A 21,087-nucleotide genomic window follows, 5' to 3' on the forward strand; every position below is an offset into this window, starting at 1 on the left:
AACTCCTTAAAATATGTTCACTTAGTCCTTCTGGACACTGTAAACATTTGGTTTGGAACCTCCCAACTTGAAATGTATCTATGCAATTTTCTACTTTAGTGACAAAATTCATTTAAATTTAAATGTTCTATATTCACAAGTTATCTGTCGCATCATTTTTTAAATTTGTAACCAAAAATTGAAAGTTTTAAGAAAAGGCCATCAAAACAAACTTTTCTTAAATTCAAACGATCAGTTTGTTCCCTGACTGAGTCGATGTCTCCCTAAAGTGTTGAAAACAGTCAGCATGTGTTTAATGATGTCTGCCCGTGTGGACACACACACACACACACACACACACACACACACACACACACACACACACACACAGAGTGAGACAATAGACACATCACTCTCTCACTCCCCGTCTCTCTGAATATGTAACTCTGTCCGTCTGACCCAAATATGAGGATGTTCTGTTCCAACAACAGCTGGCTCTCTGTTTGTTTTAACAGAGGCACACATGACTATATCATGCTGTGTGTGTGTGTGTGTTTGTGTGTGTGTGTGTGTGTGTGTGTATTCTACAATATCATAAGGGAATATGCATGTGTGTGGAGGCAAAATACTTACGTATGGACCTCAGGCTGCTCCATGAAGCGCTCCACACTGACAAAACAGAAACAAACAGTTAACAACAACGGCCAGGTGGGACTGTAGCAAGTGTGTGTGTGTGTGTGTGCGTGCGTGTGTGCGTGTGTGTGTGCGTGCGTGGGTGTGTGTGTGTGAACTAGAGATAGAGCGATCGAGACAACTGAAATGAATGAAAGGAGACAAGGAGCGAACAAACAAAGAGAGAAAACAGGAAATACATTAACACACAAACACACACACACCCTCGTCTGTTTACTCCCTCTGTGCTGCTGCCCTACTGAGCCATTCATGACGTGCAATGTACTGTACAGGCAGGAAACATTACTGTGTGTGTGTGTGTGTGTGTGTGTGTGTGTGTGTGTGTGTGTGTGTGTGTGTGTGTGTGTGTGTGTGTGTGTGTGTGTGTGTGTGTGTGTGTGTGTGTGTGTGTGTGTGTGGTAGAGAAATGGCAAAAACAAACAGTACAGAGAGGAAGAGCAATGTTCATCTTAGTGGTCTCTGCTACACACCTCATAGATCAAAGTGTAAGAACAAATTGTAACATCCAATAAATGAACTCCATGTGACCAAAGCGTTTTGATTCATTCGTATATAATGATGTAATGTGTTCTGTGGAAAGTGCATTAAATTTGACATGATGCAATGCTAATCCTCTTTACCCCAGACTGAAGTTTAAATACAACATTTGATGGCATAATGCTTTTGAGGGTGTGTCTGCAGAGACTGCTGAGGAAGTGAATGCCTGTCCATCGTCCCTTTAATAAATGAATGAATACAATAAAAATAAATGAGAAAAATGTGTTTTAATTAAAGAAGATGGTTAAGCTCCATCACCTACAGATTGTTATACACTTATATTTACAGTTTTTGGGATGTAAACACACACACACACCAATGCTTTCAGGAAGCATGCCAACAGCTTGTCCTGCGTTGGTGGCCCTCCCTTCCCTGAGAACTGACCGCAAGACAACCCCACACACAGCACCTGGAGGTGTGTGTGTATGTGTGTGTGTGTGTGTGTCCGGCAGTGACATTCCCACAGCTCTTAAAAATGCAGTAATTCCCACCACACTCACACATTATAGCAAGCCACACAGAGTGCAGTTTCTCCTGTGCTATCAGACAAGATATTCGTCTTTGCACATGAAGTTAAAATGTATTAACTTCAGTTCCTTGAGTAACCACTTGAAACTCCCAAAAAATTAACTTTACAACCCTGGTGCAAAAGAAATTGGTCTCTATAGATAATTTCCCCCTTCATGACAACTGTATTGGAAACGTTTGTGTAACTCATCCTAATTAATTATACCAAGGCTTAAAGATACTAATTATTCGGGCCTTGGCGCCTTTAAGTGTATGTTACACAGTGTGTGATTTAACAGGTGAACATTTGGTGATAACATGTTTATTTATTGGGTTCACAACTGAGAGCAACTACTTTTACAGTGATTCAGTGGGAGACCAATGTGAAAAAGTCCATTGTTCTTTAAGATAATGTAATAAAATATATCATATTACTGAATTATCATATTTGAGAGGAGCATATTAAAAAAAGTAGGAAAAAGAAACCTATTGATGCAATAATGTGTTCATTACAGCTGGCAGAGGTGGGAACTTGTGAAAATACAGTAACATGAAGAAGTTGATCATATTGTGTATCAGTAATATAAATCTGTAAAGTAAAAGTGGAGTAGAAAGTTCAATATTACCTCTGATATGAAGTGTTGTAGAAGTGTAAAGTAGCACAAGTAATGGGTTTCGTAGAAATAAAAATGGACAAAAGGTTTGTCGTGCTTCTCGAGGTTGTTGTGTTTGAATAATGTAGTGTTCAGAATCTCCTTGGGTCCAATTATTGCATTTTCTAAATTGTTTTATGAAAAAGAGGAGGCGAGACTGGAGGAAAACACGCACGCTGAGAGTAGCAAAGCACTCTGTTGAAGCTCATAATGGAGAGAGAAAAAAAAGCACAAAAAAGAAACAACTGGAAATATTTAGTGAATTGCTTTGGATATATTAACGCTGTAGTAAAACGTAATTGAAATTTTAATCGAGAGAGACAGAGTGAGAGAGACAAAGAAACTGGATCTTAATACTGACTTTAATTATCAACTGCTTTGTCTGAGTGTGTGTGTGTGTGTGTGTGTGTGTGTGTGTGTGTGTGTGTGTGTGTGTGTGTGTGTGTGTGTGTGTGTGAGAGACATACACACCTCTCCTTCAGGATGAACAAGGCTCCCAGCTGGATGAGAACAGTAGAGGCAAAAACCGCCAAAACCTCCAGCCGTTCAAACCTGCAGGGAGAGGGAGACATTGCCATAAAAACTGGGACAAACCGACCTGAAAACTCCCCCCTCACCCCATTCAAAACAACCTGTTTAATGGTGCGTTCAGGTTTTACTGGGAAGTAATAATACCAGAGTTTCTGAGATTGAAAGTTGGGAAAACCTCACCAACATTTTATGCCAACAGATTGAAAGGGGTAGTAATTTACTGTTTACATAGCAGTGCAGTTAGCATCGTAGCACTTCCTGTTCCCTCGTCTGGAAGTCCAGAAATTAGGTCTTTGGCTAACACAAGCTGAAGAGATTTTTAATGTTTTGTTCTACATACATCAGTAAATACCCAGTTAGTGAATTTTAAAAGCAGCGGTTGCTAACAAGTGTCCAAATCAGAAACTAGCCACCTTTAGTGTAGCGGTGGTAGGTTTATAGTTTAAAAGACGCGATTACATTTCAATAATCATAAAGAAGTGTGAATATGTTGAGATGATCCTGCTGAACAAAACCTAAAAATACCCAAAAATTTGCCACACAGACAAAAAAAATAATCCAATATTTCTTTTCCGTCTTAAAAATGGAGATTTTATAGAAAAATGTGTCTGTTGCATTAAATATTTTAGGAGGTTTTGCACAATTTTAAATTAGGAACTTTTAAAATAAATTATGTAAAAAAATTGTCGTATATTTAGTGTCTATTTGAACGATGCAAAGTGTTTTTAACAGAGTATTTAAAGTTCCTGTAAAAATAAAGTTTATTATTGAACTCTTTTATTGTTGTTATCAATACTGGTAACATGGCAACAACAACATGGCAGCATCATATGTGGCTGATACACGGTTGTTACTGTTGCTGAACCCGTGCCCCGGGCACGAGGTCAGCCTGAGGTCTGTGCAGGATGAGCAGCTTTGTCTCAGTGAGTGGTCTGCCGGGCTGACGGGGGTTAAAGCTGACGCTGACTGTCAGTGATCTGATGGGCCGCAGTGTAATACCTCCACACTGAGAGCTTCTGTGCATCATGTGATGGGCATTATAAAGACACGTCACCACATACAGGCGGAGGAATTACAGATACGGAGAAACAATGTAAAGCGACCGGACAGAGACGCCGTGAATCAAACATGGCTGAAGGCGTTTTCAAAAGTGCAGGTTCGAGGGTATTCAACAGTGGGCTTCACCTTAGATAGTTGCTTTGATGCCCATAGGTCAAAAGTATCCATGTAAGTATCCAAAAAACATGCTTAGTATAATAATATTAATTACCAGTTACATGGAATCCAATCTTTAAACAAATATGAGAATTTCCATGTATGTGTGTGTGTGTGTGTGTGTGTGTGTGTGTGTGTGTGTGTGTGTGTGTGTGTGTGGCTAGAGGAGAGACGATTTGTTTTGCGAGCGACGATCCAATGGACAGACACCTACAGGTTAATGGGTTACGTATGTTATGTGTGTAGCAACATACACACACACACACACACACACCCTCGTGGTACACTGTGTGGGCTGAAGCCTCCCTGCTACTGGGTCAGGGGTCACTATGGCGAATCTATCGAGGCGCCATAGAGAAAAGCTGCCGTCTGCTGGACACTGACTCACAGCATCACCTGTGTCTCCCTCTGCAGCAAACTTTAAATCAATCATTTTGGTTGGAAAGAAGAGCAGAGGAACTACGTACTTAATATTTGCGTTGGAGGAAATTTCAAGACAAGCGAGGGTCTTGAGGCGAAGTTCATCAAAGGGACACATCTCAGTAAAAGTGCAAAGTTAACCCATCTACTCGACTTACTTTTAAGCATATATTTCTGTGATGTTTAATATGCATCTCTTGATATCTGTGTGTGATCACTCACTGTGTTTGTTGCTGTTGAGCTCTGTGTATAACTTTGTGGACACCAACCAAAAATCTGCCTGGGACGAAGTTCTAGCCTTTAATGATAATGGTTTTGTTTTGGGAAAAACAAAGTTAGAGGCTGCCTCTGTCTATTATTTTTGTTCTCTTGTTTCTCTAATTATATGGACCCTCCAAAACAATTTTCTGGTGCTGCTATATGTGCTGTCTTTTGTCTACTGATCAACAGAAGCAGGAAATGAGGCTCTACTGTGTACAATTCTAAAAATGTTACCATTTATAGCAAGTTTATGTGGATCAACAAACCCTTCGCTCCTACAAAGTTACCTTCCTACACAATGAAACCGCTTTCTTCATTTGAAGGGGAACCAGATTACAGTTCACTCACTTGTTGGCTATTTTTAGGCAACAAAGCTACAAATTGATAATTGTTAATTTGAGTAAAAGGCTTAAAATAAACCACACCTAATATATCCCCCCCCACACACACACACACACACACACGTATTATGGGAGCCAAGTGAAGCTGAAAAGCAGATTTCCACTCGATCACCACTCTGCAACACCTCAAAGTCAGAGGTCACCTGTAAATGAGCTTTTCTGTCGATGCTACATCTGTGCTTACAGTGTGTGTGTGTGTGTGTGTGTGTGTGTGTGTGTGTGTGTGTGTGTGTGTGTGTGTGTGTGTGTGTGTGTGTGTGTGTGTGTGTGTGTGTGTGTGTGTGTGTTGGCAGTGAATGACAGAACATAAACAAACACAGATGGAGCTCCGACTGTAAATCTACTGATACAGATACACAGGAACTGAAAAATGATCGGTTTCTCTTGTTTTACATTTTATGGCGGTGAGATCCAGGAAAATGGGTGGAGGGGTAAATGTTTCATTTTACATTACCTCTAACATTCATTCCAAATTCTAAATGTCTATTGCTTTTTGAAAATGTATTAGTCATTTTTTTGGTAATAATTTGTAATAATTTTGTTATTAAGACCAAAGAAAACGAGTTTAAATTCCTATTAAAACACAGTTTGACTTGGGAAGAGATAAGACGTGGATATGTTATTGAATACCCCAGATTGAAAGACTTTATTCCACTCCTGGAGCCGACATCTAACCAGCTTGGTTTGACTTGACACCATCCATCTTTATCTTAAAAAGTTAATTTTACCCCAAAAGGAAAACCTGTACGAAGCAAAACCCTGAGCTGTTTACACTTTATAAGACACAAATGGTGAACTCACCCAAAGGAGTAGACCTGGCTGGCTTTCTTCATGGACACCCAGGAACTGATGAGACAGGTGATCAAACTGGGGGGGGGGGGGGAAGTCAGTGACAGACAACAGGCAGACAATGAAAAACAGACAGGGTCGACTAAAGTTCACTTCTTCTTTGTGTATGTATTTATTCATTCATTATTATCTCAGAATTCATCTTTCATGAGGAGGATTTCTCCCGATGAAACAGCTGAGCAGACTGAGCGTTACCTCTCATCTGTTTGTGATTTTATTTATTTACACTTCAATATTAACCATGCATGTGTAAAGAGTAGTTTCAGAATTAATGCAGTCGCAAGAAAGATAACCAAGCAAGGTTTGGTCCTGATAATACATTTAAAAATAATAATAAATGTCCTTTGAAATGAAAGGAAATAGCATTTATTATCAGAAAAAACAAAATCAAATAATGTTTCATTGAAAAAAAATCACACTTAAATTGTATTTACTATAAAATGAAACAAAATAAAACATGTTTGATTCCAAAAGAAACACCAATACCTTTGGCTATCAAATTGGGCATAATAAAACAGGAAATCCTTACATGTTATAAGACGGCACTAGGAATGGCTCATTTGGACAGTGATTATTTATTTCTCTCTGTACAAACATCAATAATAATGTACTTTGTGAACAAAGCTGAACAAAACACCTGTAACAGATGACTCACCTGAACAGGTCGAAGATGGTGAGGTATGTGTAGGCAGTTAACGCTGAAATGACAAAACAAAAAACACCGACAGCGATCAAACAGAAGTCAATTTAAAGCATTGTTGGCATTGTAAGCAAAAGGACAAAGTGAAATATTTCATCATGGAATTCATAACTTCAACGCTGAGATAAAAGATGTGAAAAGTTTCATATCTGCATTAATTTGACCAATTTTAAATCAAGAATACTGGAGGAAAAGCTTGAGATGTAAAATTTGGAATAAGCAATAATAATTTGTCAGGACTGTTGACTTAGACAAGGACTGTGTGTGTGTGTGTGTGTGTGTGTGTGTGTGTGTGTGTGTGTGTGTGTGTGTGTGTGTGTGTGTGTGTGTGTGTGTGTGTGTGTGTGTGTGTGTGTGTGTGTGTCCTCTCTGTGGAAAAGTAATGGATTAAGATAAAGGATTAAGAAGCGCTTTTCTCCTTATGAAAGTAATACCGGCGATTTTAGAGAACATTGACCAACAGACTATAAAGTGAAACCTAATCTTTATCTGCAACTGTGCAGCAATATCAGCTTCAAACCGAGCGAATGCACGTGCAGAATATTCAGATTTATATAATCGTTACGAATAACGCTTTAACTATTTGGTGCGGTTCTACTAACAAGGGACATATTATATGTCGTAGAACAAAACGTTAAAATCAATTACGCTAAAAAAAGGTTGACTTCCAAACGAGGAAACAGGAAGTGTTAAAATGCTGACTCAAGTTCCAGTTCTTAGGATCCCTGCAGTACTCTATTGGGTCAGGAAGTTATGGCGTCACTGTATAGGCTGGCAGATATTCAGGCAGGATTTCCCTGAGTCAATCACCTGGACAGAGGCCAATCAGCCAATCAGCTGACAGGAAAGTTGGACGGTTAGTTAGCCAAGATTGATAATTAGTGAGTCAGCCAACAAGCCAATAAAGTCATCAGTCAGTTAAACAGGCAGCTTCACAGATTCAGGGATGTCCTGCCTGCCTGTCTGTCTCTCTGTCTGTCTGTCCTAATGCCCGCCAACCAGCTTTCTGTAATCAGGTTCTGCTGTGGGGGATGAGGAGAGCGGATTAGAGCGGCTTTGTGCCGAAAGAACATTTTGTTTCCCCACCACCGGAGTCCATGTTGGCCAACCTGACGCCGTGTAATCCTGACAGAGAGGCCCCCAAGAGCCAGACAGACAGACAGACAGACAGACAGACAGACAGACAGACAGACAGACAGACAGACAGACAGACAGACAGACAGGACAGAGGCTGAGTGACAGACTCTCCAATGAGGGTTGGAGACGGGCAGACAGAGGGAGTTTAGAGGACAGAGAGACAGGCTGATGGACATGAACACAGACAGGCAGATGGAGGGAAAGTGAATGAGGGACAGACACTGCGTAACACTGGGGGTAGAGATACGGCTAGTAAGGGACGATTTGTAAAAAAGCACCTTACAACTACGGGCTGTGTGGTCTATTTGGTTAAAATGATGGGCTTCCTCCAACAATGCTCATCAAATCTGATTATAAAAAGGAACATTTAACTAAAAATGTTTGGATCAAATTAAAGGATAAGATAAATCATTCAGCATAAAAATATCATCATTTGTATTACATCCGGAGATTTTGAGACTGATGTAACATATAATAATGAGTCAAAGAATATAAAAGGTATTATAGGTGCCAAGCTATGACCTCAGAGGCTCTTAATTGATAATAGCATAATATATATTTTTTATGAATAATTATGAAAACATGGATGTCTTGTTTTGATGGATCTGACTTTTTAAATGTTTTACTAGTATTTACTTTTTGATTTATGATGAAAATGAACTAAAATGTTTTGACTTTTGGCACCAACACTGACTATTTATAATTGACATCAGTTTCATTGTGTTTAATGCCTATAAATCCATATAATGTCCATAATAAAGTATTTTAGCTGTTGTCATTGTGATACGCAGCAGCTCTGGCCGCAGATCAATGAGGTTTGATGTCATGGTGTTGTGTTGAGTAAAAAGCTGCAGACAATAAAAGCAATAATAACACAAACGCTGACATCACAGTGACCCTGAAAACGGGCGGACCAAATCAATATCCGGGCTGATATTTCCCCTCAGATAAGTTTACACACACATACACAATTTATAAGTCTCCTGCTTACAAACACTGACACCCAGAGGACGTGTGTGTGATACCAGAGCAACAAACAAGACATTATTTCAGTCTCACACACACAGAATGATCGGAGAATATGATGCACGCTTTAAACAGACAAACAAACAAACAAACACAGAAACACAGAAACACGTGTACAGACAGACACACACACACACACACACACAAACTCAATACCCAGAGCAGAATGGCGGATTAAAATCCCAGCGTTTGTTTTCAGAAATGATCGATAAAGAGAGGAGAGGACGTTCGCAAACATCTCGCTTCAGTTTCTTCTTTTCTTTATGATTCGTTTACCTTTTGGTGTCATTTCTGTCATCTTTCACTACCTTCTTCCCACTTCTAATTTGTTTGAAAACTCTAAACAGTGAGAGGAAAAAGGGAAGAAAGCATAATGATTTTAAAAAGAGGAAGGAGCAAGAAGTGAAGAAAGGAAAGAAGGAAGGAAGCGAGAAACGGATAGATGAGAGAGGAGAAATACGAGCAGAAGGATAAATATTTAATGATGTCTGCAGAGGAGCAGCCAACACACACACACAACCACAGGCTAAAACACACACAGACACACACACACAATACAGTAATCAAATAGTATAAGCTCATTCAAAGTAAATGTGCATACAAGATGTGTATTAGCATGTCTACAGTGTGGGCCCTGCAGTCATCAGTGTACATCATCTGAGCTTCAGTGTTAGGACAATTATCTTCAACATCACATCGAGCACAGCCATCTTCCTTCTGAGCTGCATCGACCAATCACCAGACTGCGTTTAAGCATGGAATGAGCATTGAACAGAAATAACAAAAAGAAATAAAAATGTATTTTAAATGGACTGTATTTATATAGTGCTTCATCCAAAACTATTCCAGTTATTAACACACGTCCACACAGAGGCCATACAAGGGCCCACCTGCTCAAGGACACTCACACACCTTTGGCCATTGGGAGCCACTTGGAGTTAAGCATCGTGCCCAAGGATACATCAGCCCACAGCAGGGGCTGGGATCGCACCCACAACCTTCGGATTTGAGGGCTGCAACTTTTTTTTTTAAGTAAAAATGTAATGAGACAACATTTGGAGATCTGATCTAATTTGGAGGGATCCATTTTCTACTTCCTCCCCCCTTACATCTGGCACCCTTGTTCGGACAAAGCCATGTTTAAACTCGACCCTCATTTTTTACAACACATCTGTAAAACTCTTATCTCAGACTGAGATTTAATGTAATGCTGTTCTCATCTTTAACTATGATCTTAGTCTATTTCTTTCAGCACATTGAGTCTATCAGATGCTATATAAATAAACAGATTCATTGATTAATGGTTTAGTTTGTGATGTCAATCCTAGCGAAAGATGCTGAATCTTAAAAGCAAACTTAATTTTGATCTCAACTACACATCTTTTATGTTTGTCACTTCTTCTTGGATAGTTTTGATGGCAAAAATCTGTCACCTGACAGAAATATAAACCGAGCAAAGTCCCTAAAACCTGCTACAGTAGGCGTCTCCAGGAGCACCGTGTGTCCTGATGACACCCACACACACACACCTCACAAGATAAAAACAAGCATCAGGGTAGCTGTCACAGAGGGTAAAGACCCCTCAAAAAGGTTTGAAGCTGGCCTAAGGTGAGGAAAAGTTGCCGTACATGAAGCAAGAACCGAGCGAAGAGCTGGTTCTGCTAACCACAGCAGCTTAGTGTCCGGTAAACAGGAAAGTGAGACCCAGGACACACACACACACCCACACTGAAACACACACGCAGACCAAGGGTTGTGGTGTCAGGTCAGCTTTTGTGCTGCAGATGTAAACTAAAAGCTTCTATCGAACGCCTCAACTGCTGCGGTGAGGAAACTCCATGGGGAGGAGGAGGAGGAAGAAGAAGATGATGTGGAGGAGGATGGGAAAATTGCCAAACGCTGACACTGACCAATGAGGGAGAAACATGAGACTGAAGGGAACACACACATACAATTACACACCGACACACACACTCACTCACTTAGAGCATGTACACAAAGCGAGTGACCACAACTGTGTTTATTAACATGCCAACACACACCTTACCAACCTCCAGGATATAACGGCTCATTTGAGGGCAGAACATTGAGCATGTGAATGAGGAGTTATTGAGTTCAATAAGTACTATTAGACATGTGATGTTCACACACGATTACAGCACATCGTTTTTTATAAAACTAAAAAACGTCTGCATGGCAAAAAATAAGAACATACCTTTTTATGTAACTTTCAAAATGACAACACTTCAGAGAGAGTGTGTTATTATACCTCACCTAAACCACCTGACAAACAGAGCTTGAATATCTCAGACCCTCAAACTCCTGTGTTTCTATATCTGAAGGTGATGTAAAAGCCTATCATTTTTACGATGCAAAAACACGGACAAAGCCGATGAATTACCAAAAATATCGATGCAAAAAAAAATGTTTTAAATCAACAATTTAAAAAATGTGCAATTTTATAGAGAAACGTTTTTCATCTATATTGAATGTGGTGTCACTGGGATACAAAATATGAGCAAAGCCCTAAATATTTTACAATTACTGCACTCCGAAGAGACACTGAAGAAGCGTACAAAAAAACAAGCATGTCTGCAATCAGTACACACACACACACACACATACACACAACTCCTCATATGACAAGCAGCTTCTGTCGATATGAAACCAGAGTCAGAGGGATCCTCGTGTCTCAACGTGGGATTTGAGAGGCAGCTGGCAGTGATATGTTAAACCAAAAAACACAACGCTATCTCCCTCAAATCCCCCCTCTTTATGCCCCCTGTGCCCTGACCCAGTACCCCCCCTCTGCTGATAATCAATGCAACATCATCTGTTAAGACAAAACTGCCATTAGGAAAACTAAGTGGCGATATGTTCCTTCAGATTCCAGGGGTAGGTTTTTTGGGGGGGGGATTTTGGACTTTCTTACGTTACAGTTATTGGAAGTCTTTGGATCAAACGAGGCTGAAACAACCCCATACAGCCACAACTTGAATTTAATCTACTAAATATAAATAATGTGTTTGTTTTTGTCGCCCCAGACTCCAAATCAGGCATGTGGATTATATTTTGAAAATCTGTTGCATTGCGTGTTTCAGTTTCTCAAATGTAAGAATTTGTTGCCCATACAGTTAGAAATTGGATTTGCTGGGTTTTGGACCGTTGGTTTTTCAAATACAGAAAGATTTTGGAGATCTATAGACCAAAGGAATTTATAAAATCATTGTCCCTTTAAATGTGGGAGCAGATTCAGCGACATCATCAGTGTGTTAAGATGATCGAGACATACTGAGAGAAAAAGCAGATGTAGTGGCTGTTTGGGGAGTAAGAGGAGCTACACACACACTGGCTTTACTGAAGGCCCCCTGGGACAGACTGCTTCACCAGCTGTGTTCTGACACACAGGAACACCGAGGGCCTGGGGACCACACACACACACACACACACACACACACACACACACACACACATACATACACATACACACACACCCCCCCCTCTGGATGAGAAACAAACAAACTAATGGATATGCACACAAACACTGCATCCATGCACATCACAACAACATGGACAACAATGACAAAAAGAAATCTAAGTTCTCAGTGTTATACAGTATAGCAACAGTTGGAACTCTTATGTCCAAATGTACAAAAAAAAAAAAGAGAGAAATGTGTTTCCATTATTTTGTCCGCTTCATTCACAGCAAGTGAGAGAAAAAATGAGAACGATAGATCTATAAAATGCAATATTCTGCATCAAAGTCGGAAACATCGGTTTTATTGCCAATTTTCCATGTCCAAAAACATAATCTCACAAAACCATAAACATGACGCTGCTCCACAGCAACACACACTCTTTCTCTTATCAGTGTTTCTATCATATCACCGATGAGGAGGAGGGGGAGGGGGAGGAGGTGAGTTTATTCGTCTGTGGAACAGACACTTGACCTGGTTTCTCAGCGATAACAGCTGGAGACGGAGACACACAGACACACACACACACACACACACACACACACACACACACACACACACACACACACACACAGAAAATACTATTTAGATGGATATTGATAATGAGAGTGATGTATTATATGAAGGAAAGAGTGAATATTTTCTTTCGGAGGATTGTTTAGCAGTGTCTCTTCATGTTTCTCCCGTATTTATTACCCGTCAAAAGTCCCCTGTGTAAAATAACAAGTTTAAAATGCACACACACACAGACACACAGGCCAGCGCACACACACCGAGGCAGTGTCGTTCCAACAGATGCGAGGAGTGGAGGCAATAGGAGGGGGACTCAGGTGAGGGGAGCGACACAGAGGTAAGACTCAAGAGAGAGTGAGGTGAGCTCAGGTGAATGAGAGAGCTAAGGTAGGTGTGTGTGTGTGTGTGTGTGTGTGTGTGTCAGAAGACAAAAAGGGGAGATGTGTGGAAATATATACACAGAAACACAGATGCTTAAAGCGCTACAGTGTGTGTGTGTGTCTGTGTGCGTGCGTGTGTGTGCGTGCGTGCAGCCTGATGACACGAAAAGCTGATGTCTTTACTTTGTAAAAAGGCTGAAAGCTGATCCAGTTGTCCACTGCACAATTTGATACCTTTGAAGGAGCATGACCACACCAACACACACACACACACACACACACACACACACACACACACACACACACACACACACACACACACACACACACACACACACACACACACACACACACACACACACACACACACACACACACACACACACACACACACACACACACACACACACACACACACACACACACACACACACACACACACACACGATAAGCTGCCCCCTGAACTCCTCTAACCGCCTCAGTGCACCAGCATGCATGGAGTCTACACCACTGTATGTGTGTGTGTGTGTGTGTGTGTGTGTGTGTGTGTGTGTGTGTGTGTGTGTGTGTGTGTGTGTGTATGTGTGTGTGTTTATACATTTGTTAAGCCCTTAGTCATGAGTTAATGGGGCCAGAACTGTGTGTGCTGTCATGCATGTGTTCCTGCAACAGCATGTTCTGTACGTACATACGAGGCTCTGGAACATGGTATTAGACTTGCAGGGGGGGTCAGCGGGGAGATGTGTATGTGCGGGGACAAACTTCTATCTAGGTTACACTTCATTTAGAGACAAGGCGGAAATGCACTGGAGGCGTCGGCTGTACATCCAGTCCAACACATACATGCATGCATCCATAGAGCTGCACTGGGCGTATAGGCGTACACACAGCGGGGGGGGGCACCCTGTGCAGATCTCAGGGCGAGGCGCTGATGGCTCACGGTGAATGAGAATAATGAGAGTGAGGTCCATTACAGAGCAGACAGCTCAGACCGTCTCAAGAACAGAACTCACGGCTGCTGATATAATGGGATTCACGGCAGGACAGCAAACATGTGACCTTTGGTGGGAGTTTGGTAAATGCCTTTCTATAGAGAGGGGCAGGAATGTTCTACAGCTGGAAAACGAGTCTTCCTACCACTTCCTGTTACCTCGTCTGAGGGTCAATGGGTTTATAGGAGCTTTGGTTTTTGTCTAGAAGTTTGAAATAAGGTAAACGGTTAACACAATCTGAAGGGATTGAAAAGGTCAGTAAATGTTAAATGGATTTAATTTGAGTATCGCTTTATGTGAGGTACTACCTGCTCAAGGAAGCTCACGTTCACACACATTCACACACTGTTGGCTATCAGGAGCAACTTGGGTTTAAGTATCTTGCTAAAGGACCAAGCGGCATTGACTCAGCCCCAATCACATGTTTTCTAGGAATTTGTAAGCTTTCTTTCACATTTTTTTTATATTAGGATTAGAGTTAAGGGGTTAGGATTAGCCATGAATTACCAGGGCAAAGTAACATATGGACTGAGGGTATGAGTGTGTGTGCTGTGAGGAGGCTTTAAACCTGAGCAGGGCAGACTGACTGACAGTACTGAGGCCGGGCCGCTGTCTGCTCCTGTAGTTCACCTCATGGCCGAGTATCGACGGCGGTGTCGCCTTCCCCCCGTTTGTTCGATACCTCTGTCCTCCGCTTCCTGTCTGCACGACACCCGACGCCACCACCGAGTGTGTGTGTGTGTGTGTGTGTGTGTGTCTTATGCTGCAGTATTCGCTGGCAGAACGGGGGTAAGGTTGCTTGTTGTTCTTTTCGTGGCAGCATTTTCCTGAGTGATGGAATCCCTGAGAGGATTTAATGTTGGTGGCAGACAGGGGGCCTCGCTGACCATAAACACTGCGTCTCACTGCACAGCTGTCTCACTGCAAAGCTGTATGCAGACAGTAAGAGAGACAGGTAGCACTGACATAAGGCAACTGTAAACTCTAAACTGTAGATTAAAGGCAAAAGTTTTGGATGAAATATGTTTCAGTCAGGCCATTAATGTCAAGATTCCACCTCTCCTCCTCTGTGCTCCACAAAAAGCTCTTTTCTACTCGTCCTTCCATTCAACGTATAAATGAAACCCTAAACGCTGACTTAAGTAACCTCCATATCCACTACTTTTACGGTATGAAGTCTGATGAAGTTCACTCTCCAATCCTCCGACTGATACACACCCTACATCTCACTCTATATCCCACCATGTATTCTGCACATTTCCCCCCAAAACTGTAATTCCTGTTGAACCTGCAGTTCTCAGACGGCCGTGCAGACTAACAATCACTGTTTCCTGAATGCATGTTTAAATATGGATGTGTGTGTGAGTGTGTTCCTAAATATAAGCTCGTCACATTGTCCGGAGTAGCGCTTGTGGACAGCTCAGCTGAGGCAGAGAAATGGTTTTAAGTGCTGCTGCTGTTCACACAGCCCCCCGATAACACAACAAAACCAACACTGATAGTTACGGGAGTCACTACAAACATTATGTCTCGCAATGTATTTAAAATAAAAACTAAAACACTCAATTCCTTAATGTTCTTAAACTGTGAACAGTAATCAGTGATAGAAATAAAGGGCAAAACTTCAAAGAGTTGTAAATAATCCTTCTTTAAATGTTGCCGCTGTGTCGGTATCTACAAGGACAGGAAAACTACAACGAAACAAAAGCAACCTTTCAATATGACAGATGTGTTCTCTGTGTTGTAGTACCAGAGGGTAAAAGAGACGCTGCGAAGGACTCTGTTTCTTCAACATGCCCTTTAAAGTGCCATATTTTGACTGATGTGACCCCCCCTCGAACACGCGGACACACACACACCATCAGCAGGATCAGTCTGGACCCCTGTGGTGAGAAGACACCGCTTACACTTCCTAAAGAGTTAAAAGAGCCCAAAGCTGCGCCACACACACACCCGCTCGTGCTTCCCTGTGCACGTGTTGAAGTGTGTAACTGTCCATCTGTGATCGCTGTGTGTAGACAGGTATCTCCGCCTGTTAATGTCTGTGTCCCAGACTAAAGGTGTGTTTTTTTCTGTCTCTGTGTCAGTTTGCATGTGTCTATCTGCATCTCCCTCTGTCACTGTATTTGTTTTTAATGTGTGTGTGTGTGTGTGTGTGTGTGTGTCTGTGTGTGTTTGCTCACCCATGCTGTTGGTGGAGCTGCACCACATCAGCAGACAGCCGGTACACAGCAGGTTGAGAGCCCCGAACAGCAGGATCCTCCACGACTGCAAAACGACAACAAGCAAACAAACACACTGTTAACAGAGGAGAGGAAAAATAAGAGGAAGAGGAAGACAGAGAAGAAGAAGACAGCGGAAAACAAGATAACGAAGAAGAGGAAGATCTTTTGATAATCAAATGACCGTTTTAGTCCATTTTTGACCAAAAAGTAGAGAAATAATTAGAATATTCTTAGGTTTTTCAAAAGGATTTCCTGCTTTATTCGTCATACATTATTGTAAACTAAATATTTGTGGGTATTTGTACATATGATAAACAAACCATGTGAGGAGGACATGTTTGGCTCTGTGACATTTTGATTCCTGTCGTTTAATAGACTCTATAATTCAAATAATACTCGTCAGATTATGGATAAGGAATATATCATTAATTGCACTTGTTGTCTGGAGTTTGGGCCAAGCTCCAAAAACACTGGATCCTACACTTCCCATAATGCATCTTAATAGCATCTTTGCTTTGACCCTTGTTTAAACTGCAATGTGTAATGGTGTTAAACTCGTCCACCAGTCCAAACATGCAGACACTCTGGCAGGAGACCAGCAGCCTCTAATCTAAATCTGAATCTAAACCTACAAACAGAGCAGAGCTGCGGAGAGTTTCCAGCCCGGCGGCCGACCTGCTGTGCCGCAGGCGGGGGGGGGAATACTCTGACTGATGGAGTCACTACAGTCTGAATCAGTTCATCACAGAAACACCAGCTCAGGGGAAGGTCATCACCAGAGGAGCACAACAGGAAGTGAAAACACTGTGACGACTAAAGAGCGCGTCGTTAAATCCTGCCCTCGCTCTTTTGGGCAAATGTATGCAGATACTAACGGACACATACAGAACATATCTAACCTTTCGCCCCAAGATGGTTATGATTAGGACTGTATTAAATGTTCTCACACCTTTAAAAAAAACTTGGTCCTTACTTGAGAAATAAAAGCATTTTAGGAGCTTTCCCATCTGGTAAATGTGTCTGTAATGTTACTGATGTTTAGTGCTTAAGTGTACAGTCTAAAGGGATGAATGTGACAGGAAGCTTACTTAGAGTGACAACACTTCCTGTAATCTGTAGCATGAATACGTCACAGTTCAATCATAGTTCCAGATGGTGGCTGGCTTTAACTAAAATACACTTTGGAAATGATTACATGTACTTTTTGTCTACTTAAGTTATTGGAACAATTTGCATCAACGCAGTCAAAACTAAAATACATCTCTAAAAATAGTAATCTAGTAATGTTAGGGTAGATTTATCTGCAAATGTGCAGAAATATCTGCTTCAAACTGAATGAATGCAGCATCTGAATGGATGACGCAGCCCTAGTTTAGGTTTGGAGAAGACGCAGCCGAGGTTAAAAGAAACCATCATTGACTGTTAGTGGGAAACAGGAAGTAAACTGCGGTCTCGCTCCACCACAAACACCTTCCTGAGAGGCTTTGTGGAACGCTAAACGAAGGTCTCTTTACTTCCTCTATTGCTTCCAAAAGACAGCAGTCATCACGAACAACAACCACACGTTATTTATATAGGGAAACATAAATATAGGTTGTTTGAGAGATTGGACAAAGGACCAATAAGAGATAAGCAGACTGACTGGTTAATTCTCCTCTATTCTATCTAGCTGTTCTCACTTCCTCCGTCTGGATGTAAATCAGCAATATTTTCAATGAACAAAATAAAAAAAACCTGGAGTTTAAACTCGCCCTCTGAGCTAGAAGAGTACGGTTGTGTGTGTGAAATGGACGTGTACCAAGAAATGGAACAAGGGAACGTGTGTGTGTGTGTGTGTGTGTGTGTGTGCATGTGTGCATGTGTGTGTGTGTCCTGGCCTGTCACTTCGTGTTGGAGTCATATGCCGTGGTGGGGAGCACCGAGTGCTGTGAAATCTACAATTACTGTGGTGTGCTGTGTTATGACAGCGCTTGGGCGTCTGGTGACAGCACTAGCCAGCGACAGGCATGGGAGACCCTCAGAGTGTGTGTGTGTGTGTGTGTGTGTGTGTGTGTGTGTGGGGGGGGGTGTGTGTGCATCCGTGTGTGCAAACAGAGAGACAGCATTGGCCCAAAACATGCCCAACCCCCCTGCACGTACACAGACACTCGTCGCCTGGAGGGGAGTGCAGGGTTTTTAAACCCTGGCGCTGTGCTGCCCCCGTCTGTCCATCTGCGGCGTGGCCCGGCTGTCCGGCGGCAGAACAGCGTGCCAACATGTCGAGGCTACATGTGACATTGGAGTGACAGAGCGGCAGCGCTTCAGTCACCAGGTACTGTACTAAATAAGGAGCCAGGCCGGATTACATCATCGTGGAGCGCCGTGCCACGTGGCCGCATCATTTGGCAGGGCCGGGGAAATGTGTGTCACGGTGGTGAGCAGAGGCGTGACTCATTTCAGCCTCTGCAGACCAAAAGTGGAGCAAGAAGGAGAGGTCCATTTTTAAATTGCCGGGCTGGGGCTGTGGTCTAACCCTCTGCTTCTATTAGGAAGGTTCCTAATGGAGTAAACTGACCAGGAAATAGTAGGTCAGCCCTGATGAGAGCTGTTCTGATTCTCTGTATGATAACGAAAGGAGCTTTAATGCTTCCTTTATTATCAGAATTTGCATAGGATAAACAGGAGATAATGTCCCACAATTACTTGCAGCAGACTATGTCCGGCAAATGCATATCATATAAATTAGAGATCAAATATTTGACCACTTATGCTGTACGTTGCTAACATGCTTATATGTTTTAGTTTTCAACACTATGTTACAGCAAAAAGCGTTAAGCTAATCAGTGTAAAATGATCAGATGGTCCTTTATATAGCCAACATGAAACAACATGATAAGAGCGCACATGGAAAAGGATCTAGATACGCTTTAATCTACAAGAAATTGTAGTTTTCCCACAGCGGACTGACATCAATAACACCCACTGGTGCATCTTAAATACGGTGCCCAGTGTAAATGCAGTCGGATTGCCAAATCCAGATGAATTGTCCTATAAAAAGAGATAGTAGCTCTAGGTTTTTCGCCCAAACTGCAGTCTCTTTTCAGTTCCAAAAAAAACACAAAAACACCCTCCTCAGTTTGTAGTCTGTGTCTCCAGGGTGGCGGCGTTCCTTTCTCAAAATAAACCCACTTGCATAATGAATCGGCGGCCTGTTCACGCGGACATAGGAGTTTTCCGACTGCTGCATCAGGAGCGAGATGACGCCTCTCACTCTCCCGCCCCGCGGACATGTCTTTCCTCTGCTGCTTCATCAGAACATTTTGTTTCGGCAACAGGGGCCGATGAACTCGAGCATAAATGCCCAGTACTAGAAACACGTACTATGACAGGCAGTGAATGAAGCACATTATGATGCTCAGTGCTGTCCTGAAAGTATGATTTTCTGTCTATGCATCGAATAGGAATCGCCTCAGTATCTAATATCTGCTTTAAGACTTAATATGCTTTATGAAAAATCTTGTATGTAGAGAACTTTCACCTTTTGTCCATCTTTACAAGAAATTAAGGGATGATTTTATACATTAAAAGGTGAGATTAGTACTCATGGAAAGTCTGAAAAGGGGTCTAATAGAGAAACATGTTGTGATGCATTGTGGGAGGAGGTGGCTCTAGTGCGAAACAAGGGGTATCAGAGTTTTCAGGACATTTTACCCAAAAGCAAATGGATTTTGTAACAAGACTTATAACTTGACGCTGTAAGTCACCATAAGTTCCCGTCAGAAACATTTGCATATTCATAAATTCATGCATACAAAATGAAGTAAAGCTGAGTTACAACGTACATCTTTTAAGGCATGAACATACAGTATTTCGCATGACGAAGTTTGAATGGATGGAGAATACCTTGTTAGGGTTCTATCAATGCAAGCAGAGGAACTTTAGACCATTAAAGGAATCAGTATGCTTATAATATTTTAAATGGTTCATTCATGGTGTTGCACACTTGGTTGAACACATGAAGTGTTGTCTTAAGAAAGAGAAAAGTTAAACTCCTGCTAACAATTTCACTTCCACATCAGACCAGAGAAGTGGGCATACTCTGATTATCAGTTTTGAAAAGTGACAATAATAAGCAAATGTCAAATTTCACTTCAACAAACACTTTGTCTGAGGCTAAGTGAGGCCTCTGGTGTCTCATAATAGTCTAATCTGAGAGAAAACACAGACTAAATTGGACATTTCTGGCATGAAACAGCCAGATTCAAAGCTTTCAGCATGAAGTATCATCTATCAGCAACTGTAGCGTTACAGTAAGCTGCTGTATCAGCATGTAAAAACTCCTGTATCAGTCAAACTGTACCTGTGTGGACAGGACTGTGATTTATTTCCCAACACTAAAGGTAACGGGAGACGAGGAGACGAGGCGCTGAGGAAGCACGTCTCAACTTTCGCCGGTTTGAACTATGTTTGGTCCCTAAGCCGTGTACGACACCGTGTAATCCAATCCAAGGCTCTATGGGGAAGCAAGACCCCCCACCAGCATGGGCTCAAAGTGGATTATAGCACAATGATGCACACACACACACACACACACACACACACACACACACACA

General features: G+C 41.8%; 1 protein-coding gene across 1 annotated transcript in view; it reads right to left on the bottom strand.

Moving 5' to 3' along the window:
- The window catches only part of slc30a6 (solute carrier family 30 member 6), a 41,609-nt gene that overhangs the window by 16,613 nt on the left and 3,909 nt on the right, over positions 1 to 21,087 (bottom strand). Inside the window, exons 4-8 of the mRNA XM_063875399.1 lie at positions 16,454 to 16,538; positions 6,702 to 6,744; positions 5,999 to 6,064; positions 2,841 to 2,921; positions 613 to 648 (exon numbers count right to left, since the gene is read on the bottom strand). Coding sequence (XP_063731469.1) covers positions 613 to 648; positions 2,841 to 2,921; positions 5,999 to 6,064; positions 6,702 to 6,744; positions 16,454 to 16,538 — 311 coding nt within the window. The remainder of the gene's footprint in view (positions 1 to 612; positions 649 to 2,840; positions 2,922 to 5,998; positions 6,065 to 6,701; positions 6,745 to 16,453; positions 16,539 to 21,087) is intronic.

Source organism: Eleginops maclovinus, chromosome 22 (assembly GCF_036324505.1).
Source record: "Eleginops maclovinus isolate JMC-PN-2008 ecotype Puerto Natales chromosome 22, JC_Emac_rtc_rv5, whole genome shotgun sequence".
Classification (NCBI taxonomy): domain Eukaryota; kingdom Metazoa; phylum Chordata; class Actinopteri; order Perciformes; family Eleginopidae; genus Eleginops; species Eleginops maclovinus.